The sequence below is a fragment of the Rhinopithecus bieti genome, unplaced genomic scaffold (assembly GCF_001698545.2).
Source record: "Rhinopithecus bieti isolate Rb0 unplaced genomic scaffold, ASM169854v2 scaffold_28016, whole genome shotgun sequence".
Classification (NCBI taxonomy): Eukaryota; Metazoa; Chordata; class Mammalia; order Primates; family Cercopithecidae; genus Rhinopithecus; species Rhinopithecus bieti.
The window spans coordinates 500870-518977 of NW_016813202.1; the positions used below are offsets into that span (position 1 = coordinate 500870).

At 36.6% G+C, this 18108-nt stretch overlaps 1 protein-coding gene across 1 annotated transcript in view; it reads left to right on the forward strand.

Moving 5' to 3' along the window:
• Positions 1-18108, forward strand: part of CEP170 (centrosomal protein 170) — a 140867-nt gene that overhangs the window by 78767 nt on the left and 43992 nt on the right. The window contains 3 exon segments of the mRNA XM_017847790.1: positions 6434-6583; positions 9824-9950; positions 13469-15301. Coding sequence (XP_017703279.1) covers positions 6434-6583; positions 9824-9950; positions 13469-15301 — 2110 coding nt within the window.

Here is an 18108-nt window from a genome sequence, read left to right on the forward strand (position 1 = left end):
TATAATTTGAAGATATTAAATAAAGAGCAAATTGAGAAAGATGTAGGAAGGGATGGGAGGGAAGAGATTATGTATGTAAGACTTCTAAGGAATGGGGAGAATCAAGGACACAAGTTAGGTTAAGAGGGAAGACAAAGATTTAAGAACATGTTTTCACCCAGACAGAGGAGCAAAGGAAGAAGATAGAGGCCAGGCGCGGTGGCTCACGCCTGTATTCCCAGCACTTTGGGAGGCCGAGGCAGGCAGATCACAAGGTCAGGAGATCAAGACCATCCTGGCTAACACGGTGAAACCCCATCTGTACTAAAAATGCAAAAAGAATAGCAGGGCATCTGGCATGAGCCTGTAATCCCCGCTACTCGGGAGGCTGAGGCAGGAGAAACGCTTGAAACCGGGAGGTGGAGGTTGCAGTGAGCTGAGATCGCACCAGCCTGCATGCCAGCCTGGCAACAGAGCGAGACCCTGTCCCCCCCCCCCCCAAAAAAAAGATAGAGTCCCATTTAAAGAAAATATAAGGTAAAATTCGCATAATATAAAATTGACTGTTTTAGCCATTTAAAGTGTACAATTCAGTGGCTTTTAGTACATTCACAAGGTTGTGCAACCATCAGCACTATCTTAATTTCAGGGCATTTTCACCACTGCAAAACAAAATCTCATCATCATTAAGCAGCCTTTTCCCATTCCTTCCTCTCCCGGCATCCTAGTACCCATTAATCTACTTTTTGTCTCTATGGATTTGCTTATTCTGGACATTTTATATAAATGGAATCATACTATATGTGGCCTTTTGTGACTGACTACTTTCACCTGGAATAATGTTTTCAAGGTTCACATGTGTTGTAACCTGTATCAGCTCTTCATTCTTTTTTTTTTTTTTTTTTTTTTTTTTTTGAGACAGGGTCTCGCTCTGCCCCCCAGGCTAGAGTGCAGTGGCGTGATCTCGGCTCACTGTAACCTCTACCTCTCAGGTTCAAGCGATTCTCCTGTCTCAGCCCCGCTAGTAGCTGGGACTGCAGGCATGTGCCACCACGCCCGGCTAATTTTTGTATTTTTAGTAAAGGGGGGGTTTCGCCATGTTGGCCAGGCTGGTCTCAAACTCCTGACCTCAGGTGATCCACCCGCCTCGACCTCCCAAAGTGAGGCGTGAGCTACTACGCCCTGCTCATTCCTTTTTATGGCTGAATAAATATCTTACTGTGTGCATAAACCACATTTTCTTCATCCATTCATCTGCAGATGGATAATTGTGTTGCTTCTTCCTTTGGCTGTTGTAACACTGCTATGAATGTGTATGTACATATATTTATTTATGTACCAGGATAGATGATAAAATGCCTCTCCTGACTCCCTTTCTGTGCTCTTCTAATAATTTTGTCTGAATTTTAAATTTAAAAGTTGATTACAAATATGTGATAAAAATCACAGTGTTTAATATTCAGAATAATTTATTCCATTGAATTTTAAGGGATTCTTCTTTTAAAAGTAAAATTAGGTTTTCATGGTCAGTTACAAAAATAAATTCTCCTCTTAAATCATCCTGATTTAGTTCTTTGACACTAGTGGCTAGAATTCTGCATGATTCTTAAAGTAATTATGTGTCAAATTATTTTCATGGGCCATGGGAACCTCTACTGTTGGTTTGATCTAACAGAGACCCTGCTCTCCTTACCCAGGAAGTCTTTGCTCATTGGCTCATTGAGGAGAAAGATGTTCTGGTTATCTGAGGTTGAAACCTGACTACATTTCTACTTGGACACCTTGATGTGATTGATATACTAATGCAATACTATTACTCTGTTGTTACTTTAAAATAAGACTGTAGAAGTGAGGTATTTAATCTGCCATTATATTTCTCATTTCTGTGGGAAGATGAATTCTGAATTCCAGCTGATTTGGATATTTTTTAAGCTAATAAATTAGCACTATTGCTATTGAATTATTTTGCTCTATGTTGTATTACTATAGTTCTATGCCTACATCTTACCCCACGGCACTTCTCTTCGTTCACAGTGATCTCTGTTTTCTGTCACAATCAGCAGGCTTCCTGTATCTGATGTTACTAAGTGTAAATTTTGACCTCTCTGCAAATATTCAGTAGGTAGGATATTTATCCCCCTGAAAGTTGACCCTGTATCCCCCATCCTCACCATTCTGATTTCAGAATTGGACACTGTGGACTTTCTTTGCAGAGATTGAGCTTTTTTTTTTTTTTTTTTTTTTTTTTTTGAGACAGAGTCTCGCTCTGTCGCCCAGGCTGGAGTGCAGTGGCCGGATCTCAGCTCACTGCAAGCTCCGCCTCCTGGGTTCACGCCATTCTCCAGCTTTTAAATAATAATGACTATGATCATAATATGCTAGTGAAAAAAATCAGAATCAAACTTTTCATAGGTTTGGTTTGTATTGTACGAGTTTGTTATCTAGAGAATGTTTAGTCTCTTTAAACTTAAAACTGAAATCTAAAAGTCTAGTTTGGTTCTTATGGATATTTGGTTTTAATTACAGAATATTCCTGCATGGTTCTTTCAGGTGGCATCCTCTTCTTTTTATAAGCTCCTTTATTAAACCTAACCTCCTCAAAAGCAAAGACGTCATCTAGATTTTGTAATCCCCTGCAGTGGCTGGCTGAGTAGCCTGCGGAGAGTAAGTGCCATTCCTCAGTAACAGGTTGTTAAAATTGTTTACAGTAGCCACTGAGCTTTGGACGTGAAATACCAAATACACAAATGTATTCAGAAGAAAAGATTATTTCATGATTGTTGGAGTGGGATAGGGAGGGAGGTACTGCCTTCTTACCCCAAACCTAGAGGCCATGGGGGAGGGGTCACGGCTCATTCCACAAACAGAGATGTATCTACTCAGATCAGGGGAACTGTAGGAGAGAACATATGAAAGCCACTTCCTACCCCCAGTACGAACGAGTTGTCTGTAAACGTCTGCCAGGCCCAGACAGCTCTACGGGCAAGTGCAAGTTCACAAAGAAGTTTTCTACTCCTGTCCTATTCTGCCTTCCTTTGATCCTACTCTGGAAGAATTAGAAACTGACAAACTTGGAGTGCAAGCATAAATATTAGGTATCTCATCTCCTTCCCCACTGTGGACTTCTAGCCTACAGAAGTTCCTAGCTGAATGAAAGACTTGGATTTTGTACTATCACATATTTGGGATTTTGATTGAGACCAGACTAGAGAAGAGAATCATGAGCCTAGAGCTGAGGTACTGTGTCTGAAATACCTTTGAGGCCTGGCATCATGGCTCACACCTGTAATCCCAGCACTTTGGGAGGCTGAGGCAGGCGGATCATGAGGTCAGGAGATCGAGACCATCCCGGCTAACACAGTGAAACCCTGTCTCTACTAAAAATACAAAAAAATTAGCTGGACATGGTGGCTGGCGCCTGTAGCCCCAGCTACTTGGGAAACTGTCGTGAACCCAGGAGGTGGAGCTTGCAGTGAGGCGAGATCGCACCACTGCGCTCCAGCCTGGGCAACAGAGCGAGACTCCATCTCAAAAAAAAAAAAAAAAAAAAAATTCCTTTGCGCCCCTTCCAGCAGGTGGGATGACAGTGAAATCACCTAGGACCAGAATCTAGAATGAAAAGTGACAAAACCTAGCATACTTGGTCTTGGTTTTGAGGAGCTCTCAAGTTTTGTACGATTGTCAGCCCTTTTTTTCAGATTGTAGGTATCTTTTATAAGTGTGAGAAGTACACTAACTTTAAGTATATAGACAGTATAAACTTTATATCTTTGTTTTCACATAAAAGTTGTCACAAGTGGATGTTTTTCTTCTTAGATGAAGAAACAAATAGATACGGATTTCAGTCTGGACTGGTAGTCATTGCTATCATTAATGTTTCAAAACATTATCAAAACAGATGTGAAACTTGAAGGCTTCTTTCCCCACACCGTAGTAGGTCAGGCCCTACCACTAGGTTTGGAGAAGAAATCATTGTTACTTAATAATGTATGTATAGCTGTCTCTATATGCTTTAAAAGGAATCTGTTGAGCGTCATCCAAGTATTTTCTGTCTAACTTCAGCTCCGCTTCCTCACAGGATTAGTTCTGTGTGTGTTTTTTGTTGTCATTTCAAAGTGGTGTCAGAAGTGATTTAGAGAGGTTCATGTTATTTTATTTGAAACTGCTGGTACTTAGATGTTTGAGGAAATCAAGTTTTTAGTGTCGATTAGAATTAAATATTAATCAGAAAATCACTCAAGGTAATTTCTAAATTGCATGTCAAAGAGATGCCAAAATGCAAGTACTTATGTGGTTATTTTTACTTTCAAACTTGAGTTAGATCTTTGTTAGAAATTATAAAATAAGGAAATAAACCAGTAAAATTGAATTTCAATGACTTGAGTTAGGACTGATTAACATTTTTAAAGACGGACACAAATAACTTGAATAGCTATAATTTGCTTTCTGTGCACGTGGGGGATAAAGGTAGAGGACACAGGTTATGCTCTGGTTTTTTCACTGCTGTTAAACTTCACCCTAATGTTAAGCAAAACTAAGCAGTTTTTGTTTTTTCCCTTGTGTACACTGTGCTTCCATGTATTAAAATTCATATTTGATTTAAAATAATATATAATTTGCTCCTAAAGCAAAGATAATTTAAATATTGAGGAGTTCAAGGAATATTAAATCATAATTCTTAATAATTATAGTTATGTTAGAATTAAATATTAAGTAATAAGGCCATCTAGTGGTAAAATTTTCAAGTTTTAATGAATGAGAAAGTCTGATATCTGTTTCACTAAAAGTGAACTTCAGAGCTTATCAGATAGCTGTACTATAAGACCATTAAAACTTCATGGCAGAAAATAGTTGAGCCTGAGGTAGTTTCTCCTTATAGAAAATGAAGGCTCTCTGGTTATATCCTAAAGATCCTGTCTGCAAATTGCTCATTCAAACACATATTTTTCTAGATTGTAATAATCAGAGCCACAAACAATAACTATAAAGAATAAAAATTGGGAACAAAGTGGAGATTTAATGGCAGAATAGAATGTTAAAATTTATATGCCTAAAATTTTTCCAATCTGTTCTGTGACATCCAGGGCCTATTATGTGCCAGGAAATGAGTAAGACTCAGGTCCTGCCCATAAAAGAAAAGCACGCCATTGTTTGTCTTTGTATTTAGAACTTTTCAAAAGTGTTGGACATTGACAACTTGCTTTTTGAAACAGTTAATCTTGAATAAGCCTGGAATCTGCATTTCAAACAAAGGTCTTTAAGTGATTGTTAGGCAAAATACAGTTTGAAAATTATGCTATCCACTATGTTGCAATTATATAATAAAATGGCATCTTAGAAAATTATATGTGTAACTGTAACTCAGATATGTAAATGGTAAACATTTGATGGGGAAGGAACAGATAAAATGAGCCACATGTTCATAGTTTTCCAACAGGTGTCACAAAAATAATAGAGCAAAGAAGCTGAAAAGAAACTGAAGAGATACTCTTTTTTCTAACTCTTTGCATTATTGTAATGTTTAACAACATTATTAAATCTTTTTTTTTTTTTAAACAGGGTCTCACTTTTTCACCCAGGCTGGAATGCATTGGCCTTATCTCAGCTCACTGTAACCTCTGCCTCCTGGGTTCAAGCTATTTTCTTGCCTCAGCCTCCCAAGTAGCTGGGACTACAGGCACGTGGCACCATGCCCAGCTAATTGTTGTATTTTCAGTAGAAACAAGGTTTCACCATGTTGGCCAGGCTGGTCTGGAACTCCTGACCTCAAGTGATCTGCTCACCTCAGCCTCCCAATATGCTGGGATTACAGGTGTGTGCCACCACGCCCAGCGTATTACATCTTTTAACAAGTAAAATATGTCTTGAATATTTCTTTTTTTTTAATCAAACAGGACATTTGCTAAATGTTAAAAAAAGGATAGTTACTTTCAGCCGGGCACATTGGTTCACGCCTGTAATCCCAGCAGTTTGGGAGGCCAAGATGGGCGGATCACCTGAGGTTGGGAGTTTGAGACCAGCTTGACCAACATGGAAAAACCTTGTCTTTACTAAAAATACAAAATTAGCCAGGTGTGGTGGTGCATGCCTGTAATCCCAGCTACTTGGGAGGCTGGGGCAGGAGAATCGCTTGAACCCTGGAGGCGGAGTTTGCGGTGAGCCAAGATCAGGCCATTGTACTCTAGCCTGGGCAACAAGAGTGAAACTCTGTCTAAAAAAAAAGAGAAAAGAAAAAAGGATAATTACTTTAACATAAGCTGTGTCTTCCTGCTTTCCTTTCCAGCTATCACAATTAGCTGTTACTGTCATTCAAGAAGTTTTCCTTAGTTTTGAAATTAACTATTAAAATTAAGTAGAATATTTTTATTTGCCTCTGAAGTTAATTATATTATTCACATATTAATCTTATGCTCAGACTTTTCATTTTCATTTATAAAATAATTTTTCCCTCTAGGTGTTTGGAGTAGATGACAATCAGGATTATAATAGGCCTATTATCAATGAAAAACATAAAGATCTAATAAAAGATTGGGCCCTCAGTTCTGCTGCAGCAGTAATGGAAGAAAGAAAACCACTAACTACATCTGGATTTCACCACTCAGAGGTATACATCTCTTTGTACCTATTTGTATGCATAAAGTATAAATTCTTTTTTTTTTTTTTTTTTTGGTCCAAGACGGAGTTTTACTCTGTTGCCCAGGCTGTGCAATGGCATGATCTTGGCTCACTGCAACCTCTGCCATCTGAGTTCAAGTGATTCTCCTGCTTTAGCCTCCCAAGTAGCTGTGATTACAGATGTGCACTGCCATGCCCGACTAATTTCGTATTTTTAGTAGAGACAGGGTTTTACCATGTTGGTCAGGCTAGTCTCGAACTCCTGACCTCAAGTGATCCACCCACCTGAGGCTCCCAAATTGTGAGGATTACAGGCGTGAGCCACCGCACCCAGCCTGAATTCTTATCATTTGTAAATTACATTATTTTAACCAATTAATGTATATCCTTATAAAATGCTTCTAAAAACTAAATTTTACAAATTTATTTTCTAATGAGAGCCTAAAGCAATTTTATAGTAATTCAACTTTAATTTTATTAAGTTTTAAAATATTCTTTTGTCAATGAGGAAAATATTATGTTTCAATAAGCAGTTAATGAGCTATATGCTCATGGTTCTGATTGGCATTATGAGATAAAACAAGACACAGATGCTGCTTATGCTTTCTTGGAAGTGTATGTTTCCTGTATATCATACCAGGAAACATGCACGGGGCACTGCCTCATAGATACAATTTATATACCTCAGTAACTGCAAATACAGTACAGCCCAGGATATAATTAGAATAATATGAAATTAATTAAGGATGGCTTGGTTACGATAATTACAGAGTCAGTATGTATAGTAGAGCTAGAAATATCTGACCCAGAGCTGCCACTTTTAGCTCAGAGCTTTTGAATCAGTCACTTCTTCCTTATCTTCTGTTTTCTCATCTACACAAATGGCATTTTCGATAAAATCTGTTTATAGAGAATTTAATGAAGTATATAAAGCATCCAGCGTAGTACTTGCCTGAGATTTATGCACTTAACAAATTTTTTTTATCTTTATCAGAAATGATATTAGAATTTCATACAGCCGGGCGTGGTGGCTCAGCCCTCTAATCCCAGCACTTTGGGAGGCCTAGACGGGCGGATCACGAGGTCAGGAGATCGAGACCATCCTGGCTAACACGGTGAAACCCCGTCTCTACTTAAAAAAAATACAAAAAGACTAGCCGGGCGAGATGGCGGGGGCCTGTAGTCCCAGCTACTCGGGAGACTGAGGCAGGAGAATGATGTAAACCCAGGAGGCGGAGCTTGCAGTGAGCTGAGATCCGGCCACTGCACTCCAGCCTGGGCGACAGAGCAAGACTCCGTCTAAAAAAAAAAAAAAAAAAAAGTCATACCACATTGATGTGTCAAAAAGAAATGTAAAAAAAGTATTTAAGGCAGAAGTATTAATTATTATTTACTCAGATAATAAGAGCTAGCATTCAATGGAAGCTTTCATTCTCTCACTCATGCTATAGTGTCTCTCAGGAAATAAGCTAATTTGTAACATATAAATATAAATTAATATAAAATGGAAAATAAAAGAAAAAAATAAAATAGAAAAGAAGAAAATCTTAAGGTATAAAGAAAATATAAATAAAATGTTACATTTGTATGAAGTATAAATAAGATTTGTTTTTTACATACAGATAAATAGACCTATATGTTTATTAATGTTAAAATTGTTTCTTTGTATTGTCTACTTCCTGAAAACTGTCAAAGGAATTACTGTATTTTAGTGCTCATTATTTCCCCATGATTGGGAGAATTTTAATTCTGGTTTCTGTTTTATGAGATGTTTAATTTACTTATTGAAAGCAGGTGATAGTTATTTGAGACAATATGTTGCCATTCTGAGTAACCCAGGAATGGTTTTGGTAAGTGTGAACTTAAATAGACTCTCTTCTCTATTCCCTGAACCCCTGCCAAGCAAAAGCTATAGCCCTAGTAGGTTCTTCTGTAGGAATTACCTAACAGGCTATTTAGAACACTTATGGTTTTACATAAGCATGTGTCAGTGACACTCATACTGTTGGTATTCTTAGCATGATCCACATGGCTCTGGTACCACCTTTACTACTCAGAAGTGTGGGCAGGTAACAGAAAACCTTGGATGGGATTAAGGATGCAGCAGGCTTTGGTATCCTTAGGAGGCTTCACTGTATGTGTGTCATTCTCTATACTTACTATTCTTCTTCTTTTTTTTTTTTTTTTTTTGGCAGAGTCTCGCTCTGTCACCCAGGCTGGAGTGCAGCGGCACAATCTCAGCTCACTGCAACCTCCGCCTCCCGGGTTCACGAGATTTCCCTGCCTCATCTTCACAAGTAGCTGGGACTACAGGTGCATGCCACCATGCCCAGCTAATTTTTGTGTTTTTAGTAGAGACAGGGTTTCGCCATGTTGGCCAGGATGGTCTTGAACTCCTGACCTCAGGTGGTCCACCCGCCTTGGCCTCCCAAAATGCTGGGATTACAGGCATGAGCAACCACACCTGGCCTATACTTACTATTCTTGAAATCATGTAGTGATTTATCTATTTGAAGTCTTCACTTCTTCAGTGTTTAGCTTGTCATTATTAATCTATTAAACCTGGCACTTTTTTTTTCTTTTTGAGACAAAGTCTTGCTCTTTTGCCAGGCTGGAGTGCAGTGGCGTGATCTCAGCTCACTGCAACCTCCACCTCCTGGGTTCACGCCATTCACCTGCCTCAGCCTCCCGAGTAGCTGGGATTACAGGCACGCGCCACAATGCCCAACTAATTTTTGTGTTTTTAGTAGAGACGGGGTTTCACCACATTGGCTAGGATGGTCTCAATTTCCTGACCTCGTTATCTTTCCACCTCAGCCTCCCAAAGTACTCCGATTACAGGCGTCAGCCACCATGCCCGGCCCAAATCTGACAGTTTCAATGAAATATTTGTTTTGACTAATTCAAAATAAAGTTTCCGTCATAGCTTTCCACTCCCTAATTGTCATTACAGTTTTCATATGAAGCCTTGGCTTGTCTAGAGATTTTTCATTGAGAATTTAACAAAACATAGTTTCATTTAGTAACATAGTTTGTTTTCAGAGAAAATCTTTATTTTCTAGAGAATTTTTATTTTATGTAAGAGAAAATGTAATAAATGGTAATATAGCAAGGTGAGGTTTATTTATGGGTTTGTATGACAAGTTATTGTGACTAAATGAAATTGTGTTTCATGAGACTCGGATATGACCAGGCCGCATGATTTCGTTTTCTGATTTTTCCCTTTTAGGAAGGCACATCTTCATCTGGAAGCAAACGTTGGGTTTCACAGTGGGCTAGTTTGGCTGCCAATCATACAAGGCATGATCAAGAAGAAAGGATAATGGAATTTTCTGCACCTCTTCCTTTAGAGAATGGTATTCTTTCTCTTTCTCTCTTTCATTCTTCCTCCCTTTCTTTCTTTATCCCTTTTTTCTTCTCTTTCGCCATTTCTCTTTCTCTTACTCTTTCCTTCTGTTTTTTGTGAATCATATATCAGTTGTTATTATAAAAACAAGCCAAATCTATATAGTAAGAAGTAAGTTAAACCTAAATAAACATATTCACATATTCTCATGCTGATATATGAATTTATTTTATAAGTAAAATGCTGATTTTTATTAGATATTGTATATTTTGAGGTATATTAAGCAGGGGACAAATTCAAAGTGATAAAACTGTTTTTTGAGAAATTCTGTGGACTTCGTAAGTTGAGACTTCTAAGGACAGGTGAACAGACACCAGCTTGGATTTAATAGTTCATTCCAAGGCACTTTTCCTTTTAGTTGTAAATTTCTGCTGTTGAAAATAAGAATGGTTTTTAAATTTTGTGTTTTACTTTCAAATAAAAATTAAATTTTCCTATTCTTCTGATATGCTGATATCTTAGATATGATTTTTGACTAATGATGCAGCTCTCATTACAGTATAATCTTAACTGAAGATAAGAAAATAATTTGTAGATGAAGCATAATATATATGTGTGTATATATATTACATATGTAGATGAAGCATATAAATATTGTATATATAAGTTAAAATTTAAAAATAAGTTGAAGACAGGTCTAAATGATTTCATTCATAAATACAACAGGTATTTACTGAGTGCCTACTTCATGTGATACATTTAATGAAAAAGAAATTAATAATCTTACAAATCTATGTAGTATGATTTTTATTACAAACAAAATGAAATTTATTTAAACAAAATGAAATTGTTTGCCTTCAAGGATTTCATTATTACATTTTGTTCATTAGTTAAGACCCTGAAAGGGGGATAAGGAGATGGTGGTCAAAAGGTACAAAATCTCAGCTAGACAGGAGGAAGAAGCTTGTTTTTTCCTGAGCTCTACTGCACAGCATGGTGAATATAGTTAATAATGTAGTATTGTACCTTTTAGATGTTCTCATCACAAAAAATGTGTACTCTTTGAGGTGATGAATATGCTAAGTAGCTTGATTTAATTATTTCGCGTTGTATTTATGGTCAACATTTTATACACCATAAACATACACAAATATACAGTGTCAACTTACAATAAAAAATCAAAATAAAAAACGTATCCAAGTTGAAAAATAAGTACCCATTTATAGTTAAAAAACAAAAGACCCTGATGAGATTTTGTATGTGGTTTTTATCTGTTTTCTTAATTTCGTTCTGGTTGCAAATGGAAATTTGTTTTGTCTCAGGCTTGTGGCACCCCAAAAATCTGTTTTAAGAATTTTGTAAGTATTAGAAATATTTGAGGAAGCTACATAGCAGTGTACTAGAAAAGCTACATCATTTATTTATATTAGAATCTAGAAGTTATTGATAGTATTACCAAAAATTCTTTTGAGGGAACAGAGTCATTTGGTTCATATACCCTGTGTTTAGGAAACAAAGAAACCAGACAGAAGGCTAGATAAACTTACCAAAGAATCTGTTATAAAATTATTAAGTATTATCTGTGAAAAGCAAAGTTCTACCCTTGTTATAAAAAATAATAGACCACTTAGCTTTCATGATCTCATTTCTATTCATCATATTTAAATGAACTTATTTACATAAGCTTGATAAATACACTTAAATCGTAAAATGTTTTTGTTAAACATATTGAATGTATATGAGGAGGGGGCAGTATGAGAAATACTAGAAAAATACAAAAGGGTAAAGTAGCCATTACATTCTAGATGCTTCAGTTAGTACTAAGGAGATAAGACATATGAAAGAAAAAACAAAACAAGATATAACATGATTAATGACTAAATTAAAGTTAAATCTATCAGTTCAGTAAGGATTTTCCTCCATCATAACCATTGTATCGATACGATATTTAAATGCTGAACTTTTAGGATTATAAAGAGAAAAAAAGGACCCACAGAAGCTGTATCTAGTATCTTTTCTCCATTTATCCCTAAAGGATTAGGAAGCTTTATATGTTAATTTATATTTCCCTGAAGAGATGTCTCCCTTTTCTCAGAAATACATTCCATTTTTAACAGTCAGGAAAATCCTTAAATTGTCTCAAATTCTCTCGTGGAAAAATCAAAATATATATTTTCTCATCGGCTTCTACTTGGAAAAAAAGAAAGGGATTTTGTATTTCCATATGTGGCATTAATAACCAGAAGACTATAATTTAAAACTTCCTCAATTTATAAAATTTTGCTATGTCCTGATTATGAAAATTCTGCTATTTCATACTTACAATTTTTAAAATTATTTTAATGAGCTATAGATTTTTTTGAAATGTTGTTAAAGCTCTGTGGTTTTCATTTTACTTAGGAAATCCAAAAGTGTCATTCTTTGAAGTCGATAATACTTTTTAAAAACTATATATTTTGTTCTTCTCTACTGTGTAGTTGAAAATGTAGAAAATAAACAATGTTTATTTGACATTCTCTGTATAAATCTACAATAGTTAGATTCTGGCTTTTTCAGCAAACCTGAAGAATGGAAGGTTACAAAAGCGAGAACGAACACAGTGAACTTTCCTTCTATAAAACACATTAAGAGGAAAGAAGAGCAATATATTTAGGTTTAAGATCAGATGACCCTTATATACCATTATGACTGTAGTTAGTAACAATGAATTGTATATTTGAAATAGCTGAAAGTAGATCTTAAATGTTCTCACCACAAAAAGGAGAAGTCTGTGAGGTAGTAGATATGTTAATTAGCCTGATTTAGCCATTCCATAATGGTATACATGTATCCAAACATCATGTTATACACCACAAAGATATATAATTTTTGTCAATTAATAAATAGAAAATTAAATATATGAAAGGAGAAAAATGATCAGATGACTCTAATTTTCATCTCATACAATTGGCCTTCCTGACCCCTCTAGGAATTGCTTATTTGTGCAGCTTGAAATTGTACTTACTTTTTAAACTACTTAGTCACAATACTGGCTCACTTGTTTTTTATGCTAAGTCATTTTTAATTACATCTCAAAATGGAATGTAATATAGCTGGCCCTCTGCACCCATAGGTTTTGTATTAGTGAGTTTTGCATCTGTGAATTCACCTGAGGACTGAAAATATTTGAGAGGGAAAAAGAAATGATCGCATCCCCACTGAACGTGTATAGACTTTATTTTTTGTACTTATTCACTAAGCAATACAGTATTAACAACTATTTACATAGCTTTTACATTGTAGTAGGTATTAGAAGTAATCTAGACATGATTTAAAGTATATGGGAGGGTGTGAGTAGGTTATATACAAATACTACATCACTTTATGTAAGGTACTTAAGCATCCTTGGAATTTGGTATCCTGGCGGAAGAAAGGGTCTGGAACCAGTCTTCGTGGATACTGACAGACAACTGTAGGGTGCTCCTTTTATTTATTTATTTATTTATTTTTGTCTTAATCAATTCCCTCTTTGTGGTTTTTATTTTATAGAGACAGAGATCAGTGAGTCTGGCATGACAGTGAGAAGTACTGGCTCTGCAACTTCCTTGGCTAGCCAGGGAGAGAGAAGGAGACGAACTCTTCCCCAGCTTCCAAATGAAGAAAAGTCTCTTGAGAGCCACAGAGCAAAGGTTATAACACCGAGGTCAGAGATAGGAGAAAAACAAGACACAGAACTTCAGGAGAAAGAAGCACCTACACAGGTATACCAGAAAGATAAACAAGATGCCGACAGACCCTCGAGTAAAATGAACAGGGCAGTAAATGGAGAGACTCTCAAAACTGGTGGAGATAATAAAACCCTACTTCACTTAGGCAGCTCTGCTCCTGGAAAGGAGAAAAATGAAACTGATAAGGAAACTTCTTTGGTAAAGCAAACATTAGCAAAACTTCAACAACAAGAACAAAGGGAGGAGGCTCAGTGGACACCTACTAAATTGTCTTCCAAAAATGTTTCAGGTCAGACAGATAAATGTAGGGAGGAACCTTTTAAACAAGAATCACAACCTTCAGAAAAAAATTCAGGACATTCTACAAGCAAAGGAGACAGAGTGGCACAAAGTGAGAACAAGAGAAGAAAAGCTGAGGAAATTCTGAAAAGTCAGACTCCAAAGGGAGGAGACAAGAAGGAATCCTCCAAGTCATTAGTGCGACAAGGGAGCTTCACTATAGAAAAACCCAGCCCAAACATACCCATAGAACTTATTCCCCATATAAATAAACAGACTTCCTCTACTCCTTCTTCTTTAGCATTAACACCTGCAAGTAGAATACGAGAAAGAAGTGAGTCTTTAGATCCTGATTCTAGTATGGACACAACCCTTATTCTAAAAGACACAGAAGCAGTCATGGCTTTTCTAGAAGCTAAACTACGTGAAGATAATAAAACTGATGAAGGACCAGATACTCCCAGTTATAATAGAGACAATTCTATTTCACCAGAATCTGATGTAGATACAGCTAGTACAATCAGTCTGGTTACTGGAGAAACTGAAAGAAAATCAACCCAAAAGCGAAAGAGTTTCACTAGCCTGTATAAAGATAGGTGTTCCACAGGTTCTCCTTCCAAAGATGTTACAAAATCATCATCTTCAGGTACTAGGGAAAAAATGGAAAAGAAAACAAAAAGTCGTTCCACAGATGTGAGTTCAAGAGCAGATGGTCGTAAATTTGTTCAATCCAGTGGGAGAATAAGACAGCCTTCGGTAGACTTAACCGATGATGATCAAACCTCTAGTGTACCTCATTCTGCCATCTCTGATATTATGTCATCTGATCAAGAAACTTACTCTTGTAAACCTCATGGACGGACTCCACTTACCTCCGCTGATGAGCATGTACATTCCAAACTGGAAGGAAGTAAAGTAACGAAATCTAAGACTTCTCCGGTAGTATCTGGTTCGTCTAGTAAATCGACCACCCTTCCAAGGCCACGACCTACCAGGACTTCCCTCTTGCGCAGAGCACGACTTGGTGAAGCTTCAGACAGTGAACTTGCTGATGCAGACAAAGCGTCTGTTGCTTCTGAAGTATCCACAACAAGTTCTACATCAAAACCTCCCACAGGAAGGCGTAACATCTCTCGGATTGATTTATTGGCTCAGCCTCGTAGAACACGACTTGGCTCACTGTCAGCTCGTAGTGACTCTGAAGCAACAATTTCTAGAAGTAGTGCCTCTTCGAGGACCGCAGAAGCCATCATTAGAAGTGGAGCCAGATTAGTACCATCAGATAAATTTTCTCCTAGAATTAGAGCTAACAGTATCTCTCGACTCTCAGACTCCAAGGTCAAAAGTATGACCTCAGCTCATGGCTCTGCTTCAGGTAAATAGGATCCAGATTTCTAATAGCATTAGCATGTTGTATATTTTGGGGTTCCTTTTTAAAAAAAAAAATTGTCTAGTTGTCTTCCCAAGATACTCATTCAAAACAAAAGTTAATGATATATGAGGTGGCAGGGGAGGTTCTATAAAATAGTTTTATCTAGCATAGTAAATGGAAAAGTCAGAAGTTATATATACTTCCAATTAAAGTCCCGGGGCAAAATAGTGATTTCAAAATTAGGAATTCATTGAGCTGATTTAGGAGTTTTAATTTTCTAGTTGGTGATATATTTGGATGTGTGTGTGTCAAAATTAGATTATCTGGCATTATCTGGTTTAAAGTATAGGAATTAACATTGTGCTTCTAAAAGCGTGTGTTTAACCTTTAAATATCCTCCCATAATTCAAAGCCCTTAAGAACTTGAAGAAAAGCAGCATATGCTTTATTACTCCTTTCAGAGTTAAATAATCAATGTTTTGTTCTTTTTTTTCCCTACCTATTTTGAAATGTCTCACATACTTTACCTATACTTTTTAAAGTTAAATCTGTTTATAGTTGGAGCAGGTGAAAACTAACCCTTAATTTATTTCAGTGGAAGAAGATGGATTCATGGGGAATCACTCAGCATATATTGGCCACACTGGGCTGTAGAAATTTCACTGGTTATGAGCATTATCTCACAAAGTGCTGTTACATCGTTTAACTCTAGTAATTAGGTATAATTGAATATAATAACTACAAAAACTACTTACTCTCCACCAGAATTTAACTGATGTTGTTATATTTGTTTGCTTACGTACTTTGTGTTCAGAGCTGAAGCCTTTGAGAGACATGTGTGACCAAAGAGTCATGAGGTGGATATTTGTTTGTATCCTGTAAGCGTGTTCTCATTGCTTCATAATGAGCCTCCTATGTGGGCGTGCCTGCAAAGGCCAGTGTGGGAGGCCAGCTGTTATAACAGGCTTGCAGATGTGTGATTATTTTCAGTAGGCAGACATCTCAGTGAGCCCTAAGTCTTGAGTTAAAAGTGGAGGCGAAATTGATATGAAATTTCATCTTTTTATTTTTGATTGGTTTACATCTACCACACTATATCCTACAAGACCCTAAAGGAATGGTACTTTGCATATGATACTTTTTTCACTTTTCTTCCTCTTTTCACTGCTGCTTTCCTCCACTCCATTCAGCTTTCTCTCTTTGCTGGTCAGTGGGTTTGGTAATGATTGTCACTGTCTATGGTAGAAATAGATGTAGGCTGAAGCCGGATAACATATAATCATGATTCCAAAAAAAAATTAGACAACATTTTCCTTATTACCCCAGTCCTCATTTCCACACTTGAAACTTTAGTTGGTGGTTCATAAATTTATTGCCAAATATTTTAAAACTAACTATTTTGTTTTTTTTTTTCATTCTGTTGTTGCTTATGGTTCTACTTCTTCAATTCACATTTCATCTCTGCTGCATTTCCTGAAGAAATTTCTTCTGCTATACTCTGTGTTTTATCACCTCATCTCCATTAAGATATGTGTGTATTTTCCTGTCTTAACGTAATTTCCATGTTACCAGGTAGCTTGGAGTACCTCTTGACACATGATGTGGTTTTATTCCTTGATATTTAGGATAAGGCTTGAGAGCCAAGCTAAATATGATGACTTCAGCAAGTCTAAGAAACAACTGTAAGATGCTATATATAAAGCTACATTTCATTTTCTGCTTCTTTGAATACAGAACTTGATAAATACTCAGTTTTCTATGTCCAAAAGAACCTTGAATTGTATATGAAATTCCCTAGGACAAATTGAAGTATATGATTTTGGTCTTTTCATACTTACTAGCAGTATATTAAATAATAAGAATCATGGAATTTAAGAGTTAGAAGGGTTATTCCCTTAAGGGAACTGAGGCCAAGAGAGAGAAATAACCTGCCCTGGGCACATGGCTGTGGCAGGGGCGGAATGAGAATCAAAGGCTTTTAACCCCCACCCTGTTGTTGTTCTGCCATATTTATTCTAGCTCTAAGAAATAGTTTGAGTGTTTACTTGTATGCAAGCTTCCAGAAGACAGCTGGAATCTACTGGATTATTATCAGGAGTATATGCAAGGTCAATATACAATATAAAGGTTTTGGTATTGTTTACTAAAATCTTTGCAATTCTGATGTTTTACCCAGTTTATATTCTCTATTCCACCTTATGAGCATAAAGCCACATTGTAATCTGGGATTGTATATTCAGATTCTCTCAAGGTACCCATTTATAGTTTTACATCTTATCTAGGACAGTAGCCAGGATCTTTCATTCAGTGTGAACATACTATAATAGCTGTATGGAGAAGGTCATCAAACAAACAAACAAACATACCTGTTTGATTTTGCTAATTTAGGTACCTTTGATATTATAACATTTCTGTTTAAGATAATTATACTATTTTGAATGGAAAAAAAGAAAAATGTTATCTTTTGAAACATGACTTAAAAGAATGTTAAATCATACTGATGAGTGCTGCTGTGCATGGTATAAACTTTAAAGACTTTGGAAATAATCTGAACCTAGCACCTTTGATATTGTCCCAGTTGGATATGTAAAAATAATTCTGTAATGTTTCCAATTCCATCTTTTAGATGATGTCTTTAAAATAGTTTTAGGCCACCACAGTGTTTCCTGCCTGTAATCCCAGTATTTTAGGGGAGGGCAAAGTTGGAGGATTACTTGAGCCCAGGAGTTGAAGGCTGCAGTGAGCTGTGATGACACTACTGCATTCCAGCCTGGGACAAGTGAGACCCTGTCTCCATTTAAAAAAAAAAA